The sequence below is a fragment of the Argiope bruennichi genome, chromosome 5 (assembly GCF_947563725.1).
Source record: "Argiope bruennichi chromosome 5, qqArgBrue1.1, whole genome shotgun sequence".
NCBI classification, from domain to species: domain Eukaryota; kingdom Metazoa; phylum Arthropoda; class Arachnida; order Araneae; family Araneidae; genus Argiope; species Argiope bruennichi.
Genome location: NC_079155.1, coordinates 129890253 through 129910897, shown reverse-complemented (window position 1 = coordinate 129910897; position 20645 = coordinate 129890253). Strand labels below are relative to the sequence as shown.

The 20645-nt window shown below is 31.2% G+C and overlaps 1 protein-coding gene across 1 annotated transcript; it reads left to right on the top strand.

Moving 5' to 3' along the window:
• The first annotated feature begins 3910 nt into the window (after positions 1-3910).
• LOC129968771 (prostamide/prostaglandin F synthase-like) lies at positions 3911-18542 on the top strand. Its single transcript, XM_056083006.1, is given in 5 exon segments — positions 3911-4106; positions 5565-5616; positions 11888-11951; positions 16250-16325; positions 17568-18542. Coding segments are annotated over 5 exon segments (480 nt in total). The 3' UTR covers positions 17660-18542.
• Positions 18543-20645: the final 2103 nt, after the last annotated feature.

The following is a 20645-nucleotide window of genomic DNA, read 5'->3' as shown; positions in this document are numbered from 1 at the left end:
GAATCCTATTGAATATTATATTTATGTTTGATCGATAAATATAGAATTTTAATTCGGTGACAATTATTTTTTCATTACTGCTTATATATTTATTTATTTTGAAATTACGACATATTGAAAGGGCGTATTTAACATACTGAAGGAGATACTACTGTTCAGCTCATTTGAAACGGTACAATTGAGTGAGGGATCAATTCAATTTGCGTGACAATGCAAATAAAATGTGCCGACTTTTTCACTTTCAATACGCCAAATTCAGTGCACCCTTTTCTTTCAAAGCGAAGTTTTGACCTGCAAAAATGAAAAATATCGTAGAAATGACGGTTGATGTTTCTTTGAACAAAAATTGCTTTCATAACAGATTTAAAAAAAATACTTTCATGTTGTGATTTTTAAAAAAAATAATGTTATGAATTAAAATGTTTGATGAAATCAATGCATAAAACGAAACTTAAAACAAAATTAATAAAAGGCAAAAACCCTTCTTTTTAAAATCATGTAGATGCTTTTACCTAACTCATAAATTGTAAAACTGCACGAAAAATTGGCCAACTACGATTCAAAAACTAAAAAGAATAGATAGAAAAAAAAGAAAGGGGAAAAAAAAAACTCTGTGCAATTGTACTCAAAATAAACAACGAAGATTCTTTACATTTCCAAAATTGCTACTGACAGCACGTGTCGATATTGCCATGGAAACGCAGACCCATGATAAACCAGCGAAGTAAATGTACTTCAAAATTTATCTTTGAATGAAGTAATCGTAATATTATATAATTTTGATGCTAGAAATAAGCGGTCATTAGCTAATTTCCTTTTAATTAAAGTGTCTTCCTTTATCTGCGGAAGATACCAGTATGCTCGAATGCATGGTCTTTACTTTAATTCCTGCCAAAAGATGTCGCTGTCTGTCTAAATAGTTTTTCTCCCAATGCCTTTTGACACGAGCGAAGTCTCGATATGATCCTCGTTTCGTTTTGGTTCGATTCCAACTCGCAATCGTGAAGGTCGCCAAGCGGCGGAACCTGTTTGTTGTTATCGTTTTGCTGAGTAGTAATCTCGAAGTTCAGATCCAAACACGCTGTGTCAGTGAGAGGAAGTAGAAAACATGACTGAAGCTCAAGCTATTGCTGAAAATCAAGTGAAATCCGCGACGAGCGGAGAAGTAAGTGTAGTAATTTTAGAAATTTCTGGAAATGTTTATAGTTTATCAAACTTAATAAATTGAAACGAAAGACTTTTTTAATCTTTGACCTCATCGACCTGAAATTGACGTATCATTTAGACCCTATTCTTTGGGCTCGGCTCCCATTTTAAAAGCAGATATACTGCAAAAAATTTATTTTTTTATATTCGAAAATATTCCAGAAGGTCTAAAACGTGGAATTTCTTCAAAATGTCAATTTCGAATTTGCAATACTTTCTCCGTACTTCGTATACGAGGAAGAAAAAATGAAATAAAGGGCTTATTCGTCTTTTTTAATCATTCAAAAATTAAATATATAAAGATATGTTTTTAAAATTTTATTATTGAAATTTAAAATACTCAAAACATGATTTTTTTTAAGTTTACTAACATTTGTTGTCTTAGTTCATACCTGTATTTCTTCGATTCATAACAATGCTATTTATATCTTCAAGTTACGTTGCATATTTCCGATTTCTTGGATATTTCCGATGAATACCTCTAACGGAAACCACACGTGAAGTCATTGACATTTAACTTTCAGGCCTAGACCACTTGGTTTATCTGGAATTGATTTCTTGAGTCTAGCGCACTTTTGTAGTTGTCACAATTTCAATTTTGAAAACATCATTCGCTATGAAAACTACCTTGCAGCATGTTTTTGTCCGATAGTTTAATTTACTTCTTATTTGGTTTGAAAAAAAAGTCAAACCAATATGTTACTGCGAAATGTAATTCCGAAAATTAAATGTAAAAGAAATGGAACAATGATGTGTAACTATGTTTTGAAAAGAACTTTTACTTATTTTAGATGGCCCAAAGGTGACTAATGTAATGTTTAAAAAATAACTAATTTTGAAAATTATTCTGTAATCTCTGTTGAATAATACAATATTCTTACTATAAAAAAATGGGGAAAATACAAAGAATAACGAAAAAAAAAAATGACAAAAGAAGGTTACTGAAAATTTGAACGGTTTTTCTTAAAAATTTGAGTAGAACTCATTCATGAATTTTAGTTGCAAGAAACAATTGAAAAACGTCAAAATTTTTGCATTCAAATCTGACCGATTTATTAAGTTTTGAATATTACAATTTTAGAACAATCAACATTTTTATAATCTAGGCCAATCACCCTTGAGAAACGCTGCGAGATGATTGGCTTCTTTGAGACGATCGATGAAATGATTCTAAAATTGCCCGTTTTTATAGAATAGTGATATTCAAATTTTCATAAATCGGCTTTAGTGATTGATGTAGTTTATTGGAGGGCAACTCTTTTTATTTAAAATATTAGCGTTTCAAGAATATTTTGTTAAATATGATTCACAGGACAGATGATGTATGTAAAAATTTAAAATTTGTAACTCATCAGCATTTATTGATTCCATTTACATAAAATACAATTATTTATTTCATGTAGACCATTTGTTAGCAAATGTATACCTATCACGAAAGGTTTACAAATTAAATGTTGGGCTCCGATTAGAGTATATTTGCCTAAAAGAAAACTGTTTAGTGGAATTTGTAATAGAGGTATTGTAAAAGATCATAAAAACATTTCCTTGGATTTACTTTTCAAAAAATATCATGTTCCATGTTTATATCATTTCATATAGACACGTTGTGGTGCAACGAAGAAGCAGAAAAACATTTTATTATTGAACTTAGAAGTTGTGTAACAACTCAACTCTACCTTGTTTATTGGCTTGTATTCTAAAGATTTGAAATCGCAATTGCGCTACCTCTGTTAATCTACGATCGTTATATTTAAACGTTTTAAAATGTAAATTAAATGTAAATATTAAATGTTTATGTGGCCTTACTTTGGATTGAATTACTTTAACAAGAACACACCAAATGTATGACAGCACTACTTCTTCAGTTTCGCTTTAGTCATACCATAACGTGCTGAAAATTACATTTTTATATGTTTATTTGGCAGTTAAATTTAAAAAAAAAGAATTTGAACTTTTGTCGATATGATGACAACGAATAGATAAAACAATTTTTTCCCATTAACGTGCTCTTGCAGCTTAAAATTTATTTTTATTTTGTGAGAAATAAATTGTTAAAAAATCTGATTAAGATATCCGAACACGTTCGGAGCCCTTTTTTAGAAAAATATGTTGTAGACATACTTTAACTCTATTTCTAAGTTTAAGACTATTCAAAATTAGTAATAGGATATCAATATATGAAATAAACATTAAAACTTTTTGAAAAGTGGCATTTAATAGCATACATTTAAGCAAATGCTTTAAAAACCTGAAATTGGCTACACCAAAAACTATTACTCTCATCCGAACAACACTTATATCCAAAAGAAACTACATAGTTTTCTTTACGGAATGAACTACAATCATAGGGTTATAATTATAAATAAAAATTTCAGAACCAGTCGAATAATTTATGATTAAATTTTTAGTAAATTTATGACGTTATTGTTCAAACAATAGGCTGTAAATTAAAAAAAAATATTCTTTCAATCTAAATTCTTTTAGTTCAGTCCTTAGATGGACAAAATAATGACTCTGGAGCAAACGGTCTAGTCTGTAGAGCGCCAACACACACACACATTGAGCTTTATTATTTATATATATATATATATATATATATATATATATATATATATATTCTGTGGTGTCAAAATATGTGGCTGATATATTAAAAGCATAATATCTTTCATAGTAATAATGAAATTTCTGTTCGCAGATGGTGACGATGAAATCTCTGTGGGAGAACCAGGACTGCGTGGTCACTTTTTTCCGGCGGTTCGGATGACAGTTCTGCCGCTTGGCTGCCCAGCAGCTGAGCGAGATCAAGCCCAAGCTGGACGAGCACAACGTGCGCCTCGTTGGCATAGGGGTGGAGGAGCTCGGCGTCAAGGAGTTTCTCGATGGCAAGTTCTTTGCTGGAGGTAAGCATCATCTTTTCACTTGAATTCGCTGACCTTTATTATGGAAAGTCTCCGAGAGCAACATTTACATTGAACGATACGAGAAATTTTCTTTACTTCATTCATAGTGGATTAAATGATGGATTTCACCTGCCAGATGTGAATCATTCCGAGATTCGCGTTTCCACCTGCCCAATTGTAGCCCGTCATTCATAGGAATGCAATTTTCAGTTTTAGCTTCAAAAGATAGCGCAAGAAACAACTTATGAGTGAAAACAATTGAATCCAGTTGTAACGTGGTTTATTTGCCCTCCCCCTTTTTTTTACCTCTGAGAATGGTCTGTGTAATCTATATAGAGATAGTTTTTCAGAGAGATAATCTATATAGAGATTTAGCACTTGGAATCTTATATCCCTCCTTTAAGACAGCATTATAATTCATGGCAGGTTTTGGACTCAATATTTGGAGATGGGAAGTAAAAGATCCATTAAAAGCACAGTTTTTATGTTTCAGCCGGTGGAATGGCTGCAGGAGTGGTTCCGTCCTTCATCTCTAGGAATAATGAAGATGAATATGTTTGATGGCTCTCTGCAGGCCAGACTGTTTAACTCATAGCTACCAAACCTGGTGCAGATAAATTTTGGAAAGTCAAAATAAACATCTCAAAGCGACTTTTTTTGTTTAAAATGTTCGTTTATTGAATACGAAAGTTTGAGATTTTTCTGCCATAACTTCCGAAAACATTATTATACAACACTGTTTTTTTCTTTTTTTTTTTTTTTTTCTTTCACTTAAAAACTAAAAACGTGTCCTTTCAATACTACCCTCTGTGTTAATTTTTCTGAATTTTGCCAATTTTTTTTTAACTTAATAGTAGATTATAGTATTGCCCTGAGATTCAAATCGATTTTGTTTCATGATAAGATTTCATTTTCATCCATTGTAATCTCAGGATAGAGGATCCTCTTCAATATATATGTTGTTTATCCGACAAATAAATGAAATGGAATGACGGTATTGTGAAAAAAAGAAAATAGAGAATCTGCCAATTATGTCTTAATAGAACTATGGTGTCATGGGAATGGTTTCCATTAAAAAGATTCATGCACATTGTGAACGGAGCGTTTGTAAGACAATTTGTTGGTTAAAACAAGTTTGATGAGAGAATAATTGACATTAAGTTATCCATAAAAGATTTAATTGATATTAAATGCAACTTATATCTTCAGCAAAGCAGCTGGGCGCTAAAGGCAGGTAATTCGAATTCAGTAGAGTTAATAATGATTAAGCTACGATCTTGTCATTCTTCTGGGATTTTTTTGATAAATTTCAACTCAATTATTTTCATAAAATTTCATTTCATTAAGTTTCTTCCTCTAATAAATATGAATAATTTTCATGAAAAATCTTTATAAAAAAATGAAGATAAAATGTCATATATTGTGTATCAGTAACTCTTTTAATTAATATCCTTTTAGATCTATTCATCGATGTGGAGAAGAAATGCTACAAAGATTTGCAGTATAAAAGGTGAGCCTTAGTACATATATATATAATATACACCTTTTCATTATCATCAGAATGGTTATTGAGCGATTGTGCAATGTTTGCATCAAAATGGTGTTCCGCTGTTAAAAATCGTATCTTATTTTTATGATGTTTCATTTCAGAGTGTAAGTACGTATTTATTGAACTTATGCTCATGTCACTTGTTACTCTCTGGTATGCTGAGAAAGATTTCTGAAAGAAAGTGCAGTAGAATCTCGCTTACTGAACATAATTCATTCTCTAATGCGCAACTCATGTGAAATAGAACTATGCGTTGCTCTATTCCGAAAAAAATACCCAAACAAATTTATAATAATGTAATTTATTATTTATTATGCATGCTTTTTTTACACGAAAATTGTCTAAAGACATCTGCCTTTAGCGACGCTTCAAAATTTAGCGAAAATGAGACATAGAATTATCATTAAATGGATTTGTAGCCTGTATAGTTGCTGCTTTACCTAATGATGCTTCTCGAATTAAGATGCAATTACTCCCCATACTCGCAGTATCTTCCTTATTTCATTAGAATGTTGCTACGAACTATTAAGTACTCCTCTCCTCACTAAATCTTTTCAGCAGCTTTTTGCTGTTGCTCAGAATGCAACTCCGCGAGTATTTGATAATTCGGACTATTTTTATTTCACCGGCTCGTGAATATCGTTGCTGCTCCTGAACACCTTTCGTTATTGCCAAAGTCTCATCGACCAAGACCACAGGCACTTATTCAAACCCCTGGGAGTGGCGCGGTCGCCCTTGCTAAACTTCTACGCAGGGATGTTCTTCAAATAAACGCCCCATACTAGCCAATCCAGCACCTGCCATCGAAGTGTCGCCTCGTTAAGCGGCATTTCATTTTGCTCTTCGTGCGAGTCACTCGCTGTGTAAAGTTGGAATGGTATTTTTTTTTAAGTAAATGTTGGTGTTGGGTCATTTATTTGACGTCCGCAGCAGTCGTAATTATTTCCATCTCCTGAATAGTTTTATGTAAGTAACTCGTGCTCTGTAGGTGGAATTTTCTATGATTTATTACTGCTTCTGATTCTAAAATTACTTTTACCCAGCCATATTTATAGAAGCAAACTCTCAATTTCAGAAACTGTTATCTTCTTTGGCATTTTATGTATAATCACTCATTACGATGTCTTTTGTACGTAATTGTTCAGTAAAGAAAAACGAATGCGAGTTTTAAACGTCTGCTCGGAAAGTTTTGCGTATATTTTATATAGATCGACAATTTTGGTTCCTAGACTATTTACTCAATTTCTTTGTATAAGGAATGGAGTTACATTTTTTAATTACTAAGTTCACACATATCTAGAAAGAGAAACCGATAAATGGTTAACCCCTTTTGAAGAATTTGGACATATATCAAAAGTATTGGCATTAATACCAAGAGTTCAATTTTACTCATCTATGTAGCTTTTGAAATTTTTTCGTTATGATGTTTGCAGCCATGCGAACAGGTAGAAGATTTCGGCCGAAAATTGATCTACAGATGTACGAATCTACAATTTCAATGATCACTCATCACATTTTGTTATGCAACATGTTAAGCTTTAGAGTTATTTTATTAACACAAACACATGTAATTCTAATTAATCCATACTCGACGGCGTCCTGGCATAGGGGTAGCGCGTCTTCCCTGTGATCTGAGCGTCCTGGGTTCGAGTCCCGGTTTGGGCATGGTTGTTCTATATTTGAGATATGTGAATGTGCCCCCTCCCCCTGTAAAAAGGGGTTGTGCTAGCGAATGAGTGATGCGTGAGTAGCAAAGTCGTACTCTTGGCCCTAGTTGGCGCTACTAAACAAACAAGAGACGTTCCTCCACCGGCTTAAATCGATGTTTTCGTAACAGCGGGCTTGTCCATGGCGAGTACCATAAGAAACGACAATCCATACTCAATAAAGATTCTTCAAAATTTCGATGCCTAATCCATAATTTTTTTACGTTTACTATATTTTTGATTTGTATATTCGTGTATGCGTAAATAGAAGCTGTCTGTTTTCCTGGATAGAAGAAAATTTATTCTCAGAATATTTTATTTTGTATAGGAATATCTTCAAGATATTTTTTAAGAATTATAGATGATTCAAATTTATTATTAGTATTATATTACGACATTTCGGATACTATTTGCTGTCAAAAAATTTTGTTAGCCATTTTCCTATACTATGAATGCAAATTAATAATTCTTGGGAGAGATTTCGGCTTCCAGTCTTGAAACCCGATTCCATCTAAGATTCACCGTGTATTTTGTTGTGGTACAAAAGTTTTTGTAGACATCGATAGTCAAACTGTTACCCGTAGGTATGGAGCAGAAGTTTGGAGAGGAAAAGTGCCAACTAAGGTGCCAATTAAATTCATAAACGATTCCCGTTCACTTGTTTCATTAAAGTACAGCATTGTATACTTAAAACGTTAATTTAATTCTAGAAAAGAACAAACCTGTATTAATTTCTTTTTTCGAATCTGCATTATCTGTTTTTTTATGAACTAATTGAGAGTTTTAGAGTTTAATAATGTTCCTTATTATTATAATCCGTGCTGTTTGTTTACAAAAAAGCCTTCACCTGGAGAATTCTATATTTGATAAGGCATTCAGATATTTCATTCTCTCCCTCATTTATTTGCAACCTTTATCTCATTCATTGTTGACTAGGAAGATAAGGGAGGTGATAAAATACAATAGAACTTTTACGCAATGAACTTCCTGAAAAAATATTCTTTGTGCAGAAATCTCAACATCTAAAAAAGAATTTTTCTTATTAAAAAAAAGTAAGTGCAATTAATTTTTTAGGGTTAAAAAAACTAAAGTATAAAAAAAGTTTCAGAAGCATATAATAACGATTTCTCAAAAATATCTCATTTGCACACGTGCCAACATTTCATATACTTTTCTGCTAAATCTTTATTTCTCCGTTTCTCGTATACAATGTATAGATAAAGTATTGTAATCGTCAAAATATTCGGACTTTAGACCTCACTGACCTCAAAAAACACATTTTTGGAATTATGTCTGTGTGACAAAATAACTCGAAAATGTTTTGGACTAGACGGATGATACCATTTTTCGAACTGGTAACATTTTTCACCAATTACTAACGCGAAATAATCTAATATATAAAAATCTCATGTCACGATGTTTGTGTTCGAACGCCTCAGAAACGGCTCGACCAATTTTCATGAAATTTTTTGTGTGTATTTGCTCGGTATGATAATAGGTCGTAAAGTATATTTCAAAACGTTCGGTAATTAGGGTGTTCCTATCCACTTTCACCGTACGATGAGGAGATCAACGCTTGCTTGAAATCATCGCCACTGTGACGTAACGTTGAAAAAGTCCAGCTAAAAATAAACAGGCGCGTCCAAATGCTTGAAGATCCATCTGTTGTCACATTCTCGGACCAACTGTTAGATATCGGTGATGGAAAAGTTGCTGTCTAATAAAATACTGGATGCATAAAATTGCCCACTAATTTCTGCACTATCGTTGATTCGCAAAATGCTCTCATTGACCGCATATTTCCCGATGTACGCACATAATACATAAATTATGCGTGGCTGGCAGAAAGAGCCATTTTGGCAGCAAAAAATGTGGACGTCGACGATTTAAACTTCAAGATACAGTTCGTTACTTTAATGAAATGCATTGTATTGAGAAAATGAATGGATGGTGTTTTTTTAGTTTTATCGGCGATCATCGTTTACAGCGCTCCATTCCTCTTTCTGTCATAGATCCCATCCCCACACACTTAAAATACATTTGTTAACAACCAAAATATTCAATAGAAATAATTTATAAGGCAGAACAACGTTTGCCGGGTCAGCTAGTCTATTTATAAAATTAAAATTTTTTAGCTGCAAAGTTATACACATGTAACTATCAAAAAGTAAAAATATATCATTCTAAGTTCTTTAAAAAAGCAAAATTCAATTTATTTCCTTTTACCGGTTTTAATAAGATGTATTTCATCGAAATGGGTCGACGTAATATTGATAATTATTGAAATAATTGTCGTAATCGGCAAATATTAATAAGCTTAATGTAATCAAATTAATCATCCTCGATGGATACTTCTTATCAGAAAAAGTTCTATAATATTTTATATTAATGAAATTGGTAATAATTCCTGTAATTCGCCCTGTAGACTAAAAATCTGTTTTTCCCACATTTCAACTGCAACTTTTTATGAAGGATTTCTCAACATATTCCATGATTTCGATTATTAATCGGAATGCACTCATTTTTTCATATTTTGTAATTCCAAAATAAATAAAGTCGTCTCAGATTTCAAGCATGTAAACAGTGGGAATGCCCGAGCCTTTTTGCCAATTCATAAATCTTAGCTTGATTTATGTCCGCTTAAGCGTTGTGTCTGTAAATACAAATAGGCATTCGAAACAAATACAGGATGGTTATAATGAAACTTCCCCTATAAACAGCATCATACAACGCAAACGGATGAACGGATTGCAGCGAAATTTGGTATATAGACTATACTCAAGATGCGCTCACGGAATTTCGAAAAAAAAATAAATAAATAAATAAATTTCAAAATGTTCACTAGAGTCCTCCTTTTCCGGAAAAACATTAATTTTAACACCATAACCGACCAGAATGGAATATAGAAAAAAATATTGACATTTATTGACGAGTTTCTGATCAGCTTGTCATCGAACCACATTGAGTAAAGGTAAGGAAAAATAACAGTACGCTGTTCGAGAAAAACAGTTCAGTTTGCAGAAACAAGAACAGATTAGGACGAAATTGCACAAGAGGAGTAGTGTCCAAGATGATGTAGGGAAAGGTGCTCCATGTGACCACCCTCATTCACCAACAAAATTTCAAGTCGATGGGCAGTGCATTCAACAGCAAGTCGTTTAACTGATCAGTTGTGATGCTTCGCACATGAAGCGTTATGGAGTTCCTTAAGTCATTCAATGTCGCAACAAGATACCATCATCATCATTACAGCCGGAAACATCGACATAAAACATGACAACGACTTCAAACGTTTCTTATCCTAACCTGTTTTGCATAAAGCTTCCTCTTCTTCGCAAGAATGCAAATCTTGGCTTTTTTTCTTAGTGTAGCGATTAAATTGAGGGAGGGGAGAACCTGGGACCTTGTGGTTCACAGCCGAGTAACATGACCACAATGCAAAAGCAATTGCTCGTGTAGCGTAGCTGTTAACTGGCTTATAAGCTTTCACCACACTAGAATTGACAACTTTTACCGGTTTTACATTTTATTACTCATAATTCTTGTTCTAGATTGTTAATATTGTTTCTGTATTCCGTTTTGGGCGTTTATTGTGTTAAATGTTTTTCAGGAAAAGGCGCCCTCTGTTGGACATTTTGGAACTAAAAAAATCTTTTTTTTTTTCGAAATTCCGTGGGCGCATCTCGTGTATAGCTTGTATACCAACTTTCGCTACAATCTAGTCATCCGTTTGTGTTGTGTTATTGTTTATAGGGGAAATTTAATTATAACAACCCTGTAATAATGGCTTAGTTCAACTGCTTATTTTTCTATTCGCTGTGTTTAGATTATTGTAATATCTATATTATTGCTTTTTTTTTTTTTACATTTTTATACTTTTGTTGTTTATTTCAAAAACTGAAATGCATGAAATCTGAGCGTTTTTTACCGGATATTTGTTTATAAAAATTGATATTTATTTCCTTGAAACCCATTTAAAGTCATACCACGAATTTTCAAATTTTATCTCTTAAATTTATCTGAGCCGAATTATGTTACAAAAAAAGGTATAGTATCAAAAAAAAAAATTCTAATTAAAAATTTACTGCTTTGCTTTAAAGCGTATACGTGTGTCTTTCATGTTTAGCAGTTTTTAAACTTTAAGTAAATGAAATCTAAAAAATTAAAATATATTTAATGAAATTAATTATTTCATTTAATTTTAATACACATTTTAAAAGTTAATTGCAAAATAAAAATAATAAATGGCAAAAAATTGGGTGTCATTGAAAAGATAATTTTTTGAATTTTTAGACGCTATAAAAAGTATTTTAAAGTTTAATTGTTAAAAATTAAATATTTTAAAATTTAATATTAATTTCATGTTTTAAATTTAAATTCAAAGTTAAATCATTTTTTTAATCATTACTGCCAACACATGTTATTGTTATATTCCTTTCTAATGTTATTCTAGATTTTTTTTTTATATATCTTTAGAAATTCATTTGATTATTATGAAATGAACGTGATTGAATCTTGTTTTTTAGATATGGAATACTCAACCTTATTCCAGCTTTGTTTTCGAAGACTTCTAGAGATGCTATTGCAGCCGTGAGTTTTGTTTACCTTTTTAACTTTTTACAGTTCATTGAGAAAATCAAATTAATTTTTCAGAAAGTCTGAATATATCATCTGTTCCGATGTAATGACAGAGTGTAAAATGTTGTCATATTTAATGTTAAAAGAAATTTCAGTTAATCTGTGTGATAAAAATGGTGAAGACTGTATTAGGACTCACATTCGCCACGAAGGCCAGATATTCCTGTAAAATGCACCATTATATGTCTGCGACTTATTATTTACTAGCCACCTTTGTCGGCCAGTTTTGTTTTCTAGGATTAATGGTTGATGAATTGTTCCCTCAGTAAAGTATTTTTAAACTTCACATTTCGATAGACATATAACTTACATTATTTGAAAAACTTGCACTGTTCTGATCATTGGGCTTTGCCTTTCATAATTTTCTGTTTACATCTCTGTACATCCAATTGAATCATGGTATAAAGCAGCATTAATTTAAATTGGGGGCAGATTTTTCCACCATTGCCTGATGCTAAACTTAAACCTTCATTTTATGTACAACAAAATATCAAAAATTTACTTGAACTATGCCTTCAGCTGAAACCTACTCAGTAAGGAAAAATAAATCGAATCTTCATATTTTGATCACACCATTTGGGGGGGGGGGGTTGCAATATTAGTAGCAGCAATGCGAATTTTACAAAATAATTTTTAGAATCTTTAAATGTTATAAAAGTTATTTTTTTACTATGATAACTTTGAAAATTATCACAAAAAAACGTCAACATTAAAAAAAAGCTTCGAGATGCCTATTCCCGTTTTTTAAAGTATGTATGTGCCAACTTTGGTTCTCTATTTGCCTTGCTTGTAGTAGTTTTTTTAAAAAAACCGTGGAATACTCGAGAAGTGTTGGATTAAGAAAGATACTTCAGTACCATTGTCCTATATGATCCCCTCAAAGGCTGAGGCTGATTCCTTAAGGATTATTCGTTTTCATTAGCTTACGCAGACATCGAGAGTTTTTCTGGTTTCTAAAAATTTTTGTCCCTTGAATTTCATTAATTTCTGGTTTCTTGCGGCGAATTTGAAATTCAGCAAAACTAAAACTTAAAGCCGAAAAGTATTGCATTCATTTATTTGTTTCTCGTAAGCGAAATGTAATGCAATCGTCAAAAAAATTCGAATTCGAATTTTTGACGGATGTTCAAGTTTCAAACCTCCCTGAGTTCGAAAAACACATTTTTTGGAAAGTCTGTCCATTCGTTCGTCTGTCTGTCTGTGAGAAATATAATTCAAAAATATTTTGGGCTAAACGTATGAAATTTGATGTACGGTCTTTTCACTAAATTTATAGATTTCTATCGAATTTTGAGCAAAATCCATTCGGAAGAAATCTGTCTGTCCGGCTCTTCGAATATATGTTAACATGATAATAACAAAATGAAGAAAGCTAGGTGGATAAAATTTGGTACACAGATTTAACATCTATATTATTATCACCCATAACATTTTGCACCATATCGAACAAGAAGTTGGCCGTCTGTCAGTCTCTACTTTTAGAAACATGTAACAGATTTAACTCAAAAACACGACTTAAATATATCAAATTTGGAATGAGAGTTTATCAAATCTGGAAAGGGGACTAGGGTTAATCGTCAAAAAAAATCGCCAAGGATCACATAATTGATTCAGTAAAAATTCTAACTCACGCCAACGGTTTAATATTTCATACCTATTGTACGCCAATGCTATGCAGGACTTTCTCAGAGATAACACCTTCATTAGGGAGTATTCGAGAAAGTTTTGGAGTGACCATCTGTTCTGAAAGATGAGTCCTAGATCCCGAGATAAATTTTCATAATGATAGGGAAATCAATTTGCAAACAGTTGAAAAATAATGTACGTGTTTTAAAAATATGATGTTCACAATATAAATAGGTAAACAGAAAAATAATTTCTACCTAAGTACAGTTACTAATAGCTTTCACTGCCTTTTTTGGTACGCATATTTTTGATGGCATTGCCTTCAACTTTCCGTATTATATGAGCTTTTTATCTATCAATAATTGTGTGCGTGCATATCTTCATTTTCACGCAAAACTTTAATTCCTCTTGTGTTGATTTCGAAATAGCTTTACGTCTGATATCTGCGTGACTCATTTTTCCATACTTCATTTAAATGATTTTATCAAGGCCAATGCAAAACAATTACTGGAAATTCGTAGTTAGATATTTCATTCAACCATCAATCATGGTTAAAATCTAATTGTTAGGGGAATACTTATTTCAATAATGAATTATAATTTAGTTTTTCCCTTTTTTTGTACAGAATGAAGAAAATAAAAAAAAATCGAATATAAATTTCAGGAATCATTATAAAAACCATTAAATTTCTTAAAATTTTAAATTTTGTTTATTGAAAAAAAAAGCTCTGTTCAGTCCTTAAAAGTTTTGTAACAATACTCATTATAATCGTAGTACTTCAACAATCATAAATTGAGTGAAATACAAACCCGTGATATTATCAAAAACTGCTACAAAACATTGAGAACCAATTACATAACGAAATTTTAGATCTAATAAATAATTGCAATCTAAATTCGGTACCCTCCAGATGAACTATCATGTTAAGTTTTTGCTGCTTTTGATGTTTCTACCACATTTATATTATTCCGACCCTCCTTTCGGTTGATTCAAGTGCTGCAGCTATAGACTGAAAAAAAAAATTCGGCAAAAAAAAAAAAAAAAAAGCAGAACAGTGCTCTCTTTTAAAATGTAATAAATTGCTATGATAGTGTAGCTTAGATTTAAGAAATGAGAACTAGAGAATAAGATATTAGCTATGAAACTTGTGTATTTACCACAAATAACATACAGGCTGGTCTCGAATTCATGATACTTGTCACTTGTTGTAGAACAATCTTTAATTGTAAAGGAATGCCTTACTGCAAGTGCGGCGGAAACACGGGAAGGAAAAAGATGGAAAGAAAGATGAATCCTTTTTGTATTACATTGATTGACAAGTGAAATGTGTACAATAACTGCTCAAAATGGAGCCCACCATCAATGATACATGCTTGATATGACATAGTTCCATGCCCCGACAACTGCAACCTACTGCTTATTGAGACAGTGTGTTGGGCATAAAGTGGGAGAGACATCGGAAGACGTTCCAGGATTATTGCCCAAATTGCCAGACATCTGACATTTATTGACTAAAATTTGGTAAGGGGACCTTAACATTCGGTAAACAAAAATATAGACCAAGAAGCTGATTGAGGTTCAGATGAGAAATGGCAGCAACTTTTTCAGCAAACTATCAATGGAAAACTGAAAACTTATTCTACAGAAACAGGCATACAGTCTATTTGAGGTAACAAAATTCAAGATGATAATAATAAAAATGATCAGGAAATGATAATAATAAAAAAAAACATATTAACAATGAAAGGCTGTTAAAAATAAGGACATATATAGAAAAAGAACAAAACAAATACGAAAATGAAAATAAAAATGTAGAAACAAATACGTGCATGTACAAACTCCAAAATAAAGGAATATAAATATATATTATTACTATTGGCGTGTTCTTTCATTCTGAAAAGATCATGATTGCTTCCGAGATGACGAATACATGCTTGGCAGCGGTGGTAAAGCGATTTGCATTGAGGTTCAACGATGGCAAGTAGTTCAAGTGAGCGCGCAGAAGCAGCGGAACAACACGATTCTCGTGAATTTTCGGTTGTGCCCATAAAAAATAATCGGAGCGGCCAAAGAACAAGACCCCAAAACTCTTTTTTATCTTTGTGTCCCACAGTTACCTGCTTTCGAGATTCCACATCATTTGCGTCCGCACCTTCCTACACAGTAAATTATTGTTCCAGTGTCCTGCACCAGTCCTTAAAGTTTTTACCATGAATTCGGGATCCTCCTGTATTATTAAAAGCAGATTTAGGCTGTTCTCATCGTACGATGGAGAAGGAAATTGTTTTCTTTACCAAAATATTGCATTCAGAAAATTATAAATAAGGAAAAAATGTATTTTTTTTATTTTCTTGCATTATGAAATAATTTACAGTAATGGATCCAATAAATCTATTTTTCGTCATTTATTTATCTTTTGTCAGATTTTGCATGTATAAACACATTCATAATATTGTTTTTGTTTTTTTTAATTCAAAGCATGTTATTGTAAGCGGATTTTTCAAAGTTACGTAAAATCTTTGAATGAACTAAATCTTTTTAACTGTAAATCAAGTTGTATCAATGAATGTTCCATCTTCAGTTTCCAGTTCAAAATGTTTATGAAGTGTTTTTATATTTTGCAGTCCAGGACAGCTCAAGTGGGCGGAGACCTGAAAGGTGATTACTATCAAGTTGGAGGAACGTTGGTTGTCAAAAAAGGTTTGTATAATTTTCAGACACGACACGAGCTGAATGTTTTTAAAAAAGTTGAAATTCATAAAATAATGAATTGAGCTAAACATAAACACCAAGAAGTAAAATAGGTATGATTAAATGGAAAAATAAAAATAAAATAAGTATGAATAAATTTATACAAAAGAGTACTTGAGACATGAAAAATGTTGCAGAATTGTTATATAAAAGAAAATTAATTGATTATTATAGTTACAAAATACATAAATTTTAAAAAATTACAAATTTCACACATTATGAATTATTGGGATAGTAGTAACACTTTGCAAGTATAATTAATGGGTCATATTCCTATCTTACGTTCATCCAACGATTTGGGTAATTATAAATATGAAACACTTGCTTAAATATATTTGTGTACACACGTTGATGTCAGACAGTCATGAGTTTTAATTAATAAATAAATATATATTTTTTCACGAAGTTACTATGATAAAACCTCGAAATATTAAGTTGAAATCTATATTAAAATGTGACACTAAATGGATCCATTGATTAAAGGAAAGGTTTCGTAATTTCTAAGACTGCAAATGGCTTAAATTTGCTAATTCCTTGTTGCCTCTTTTAAGTCATTCTCTTCTCTTTGTATCCAATAATATTATTTAGTTCTGCTGTACTGTAGGTACAAAAACCCAAGGTATTTCGTATAACCACTTTTCTGACCGAGGAGAAATGAACCATTTTTAAATTTACACAAATTATCCATCCCTGTTCACGATACTTAATCTTTTCCCTGCTCAAAGCCACGTTATTAAATTTTTCTTTCATTTGGTTGAATGAGCAATGGATACTGGCTCCTATTAGTTGCCACTGAATAATGTGGACTTTTAAAATTTCTCTTAGAGTTGTCAATAAACAGTCATCATACAATATCTCCTTTAAAGTAGCACCTCAATAATTGGTTGTACCTTAGATTATGATAACAAATATGACTTTATAATGTCAGCTTATGGAACATAATAGACAGAGGAAGAAAAAAAAAAGCAGAAATATATCCACCTAAAAAAATTTAATCACTGTTGAATGAGCACTATTTCGCTATTTGTTTGAATATGCTAAATCTGAAAGCTTAAAACTAATAAAGAAATGTGATTCTCATTTTTGAAATAGCGCATCAAACATTGATTAAATCAATTTAAAAGAAATCCTGAAAATTTTTTTGACTTGTGTAATATGCAAATTTTTGCATTTAAATGTTCTTTTTTTCAGGTGGTGAAAAGGTACTTTTGAATCACAAGCAAGATTCTTTGGCAGATCATGTTGATAACAAAGAGGTACTGAAATCCCTCAACATATCGTAAAAAGAAACATCTGTGTTGCAATGATCTTCATGTTCTAGATTATGTTAAATCCATTTTGATTCGTTTAAAAATATTCAGCATTGATTCTGACGAATGTTTCTTTTTTTGGTATAAAAATTGCTTTTCAAATATTTTATTTTACTGTAGTAAATTTAGTTGTAAACTTTTTGAATTTCACCACTAAATTATTTTTTGGCGACCGTACCATATTGCATAATTATTAGATATTGAAATTAAGGGAATATAAAAGGGTTAACTGATAAAGTGTTAACTAATAGAATATAAAAATGTTAAAAATTAATTAAATAGTAAAGTATACTTCAGTTATAGTTTTCTCTCCTATTTCTAAAGAATTAGATTGATATAAAAAATAATTTATTTAAAAAATGGTATCATACTCGATTTTTAAAAGAAATAGTTGCAGTTAATGCATAAAAATAATTAAAATACAGAATTTTGGGTGGAAATCGAACTTCAGAAATAAATGCTGATTACTTTTAAGCATTTCATATTGTAAGAAATTAATATTTAATATCATTATCTGAAGAATAATGACCAATGTTTCGTGTCCATTTTTTTTCTTCACATTTTATATGAATTAAATTTAAGGAATAACTACACATTCTTGTCAATATTTTCTGTCGGATATACAGATGTCTTTCACGAGATAAAAAAATTGTTAAGTTGAAATATTTTTCTTGAAACATGACGTAGCTGTGCAAAATGTAGCGCAGCTGCTGATGAATATGACGTGGGAAGTATTTTTACTTTCTTAATTTTTATCTTAAACAAATTCATTTGTTAAATCCGAATTTTTATACTCTATTTTTGCAATGTTTCGCTCGTATTATTTTATGTTGTTTATTAAAGTATTTTTATTATATCTGAGTGTTTCGTTACTACTTCCGGTTATATTCTTTAAAATAGGCATCAATATGATATATTTTTACTTGTTTCTTGATTATGAAGATGGAATTTTATAATCGAAATGGATTATAATCTCGAACTAATTAATATACAGTTATGGATTTCTGCTACAGTAACACTTCGGCATTCTTAAAACTCAGTTAATGAAATAATTTTGATTCCGTTCGAAAGACGCCGAATAGTAAGAAAGATTATAATCACATTAATCAGTGATGAAATAAATGAACAACTAAAAAAGTAAAAAGTAACAAAAATAAGCATTTATACTGGGTCATTTCAGAATGATGTTGTATCAAAAATTCGGAATACGAAAGGGAATCGAAAAAGAATAGGCAGTGAAAAAATATTAAAACGGAATTATGCATCGCAAAAAAAAATATTTCCAAAGAGTCATTAGAAATAAATTACACTGTGATCATAATTAAAGAAAAGGAATTTTATTTTACAAAATGTATTGGCCCAAGTACAATGTCATAAACGCATTGAGACCATGGAGAATCCATTTCTGATTCATATTTTTGATACCAGTGGGAAAACAATTGGGCCTACAGGTTGAATTTGAGTAGTAAAATAGGCCTAAAAATCAAGTAAAGAAGAGTTTTATGTAATTGCCTAAAATTTGATTGTCATTTTTAACTACTCGATCCATAGTCATTTTACTATTATTTAAATTTTGAGCAGTTACATATCACTTTTAACAGTTCACTTGATTTGAAATTTATCTGTTGACTTTACAACTTATAGAACATTTTTTTAGAACTTAGTTTACGTAAGTTATTAAATATTCTTTCCTAGTACATATTGCACCATATTCATGTATGTAGCATGTTCTATACATTCATCTATCTATATGACGCATAATATTGTACGGCTCTTTAAATAAACTAAATTATCCTCATTTTCAAAATACATAAATTGATTTAAATGATCTACATAGTTGACAAAATCTACTTACTCCATATTCGCGCATCTGTTTTTCCAAAAATAAACTGTAAATGTTAAGGAAAAAAAATATATAGCTTCGTGAATTAACTATTAAGAAAATTTCCACGTTAAAAAGGATCTTTTTTTTATCTGCTTTACTACTCAAATTCGCCCTGCAAAGCTATATTTTTCATTAATGGAGAAAATGTTAACATATATTTGCCATGATTTAAAGTATTTTGTGGGTATTAGCAGCGCACGTTATAACACTTTGTTTTAATAAAATGGCCCATTTAATTTAATATTTTTGACTTAATCAACAATACGATGAATTATTTTATTTATTAACTTTGTGGAAATGTTTCTATCTATTAATTATGACTGAACGACTCGATGTTTATACGTTATATTTAAAAAGACACTTGGGCTGCTTGAATATCGCGAGGATTAAATATTGAAATAACTAAGTGAATTTTATGAAACAGAAAAGAAATTGGCCAATTGTATTTGGCAAAAAGTGGTAATATCTTAATATTTTATAAATTGCGTGAAAAATAATTTAAAATGAAGAAACTTATCTCTCGCTTTCGCTTCTTCCATTTCAGGCTCAGAATAGCTTAATTCATCCTATTAAAAATTTAATATTAACCGGCAACAAAATTATTTCTGTAATACAGACATGACGGTGAGATTTATATTCAATAACAAAAAAAAAAAAAAAAAAACCCAAAAAAAAGCGATTTTTTTTTATATATAATTTTATAGCCTATTTCCTTCCCGAGTTGAGCTCATATTTATTTATCAGCAGCATTCCATGATTATCTGTCAGCGCAATCATCCTATCAAGCAAACCATTTCTGTTCCAATTCTCGCGCGAATTGTGTAATAGCTCGAATGACTGCTTTTCCGATCGAAAAAAAGAATGAAGTAGTAGGGAAAAAATCTCCTTCTGCATGGAACAATAGGTTTGTCGTTTGTCACGTAAAACTAACCTTAAAATTTTCTTACGTATTCTGTAATAAAGATGCTATTCCAAAGAACACCTGGAATGGTATTGGCATATAATAGTTATGAAATATTGAACTTTGGCATTCATTTAGCATTTTTGTAGAATCTGTCGTGTGGTCCTTGGCGA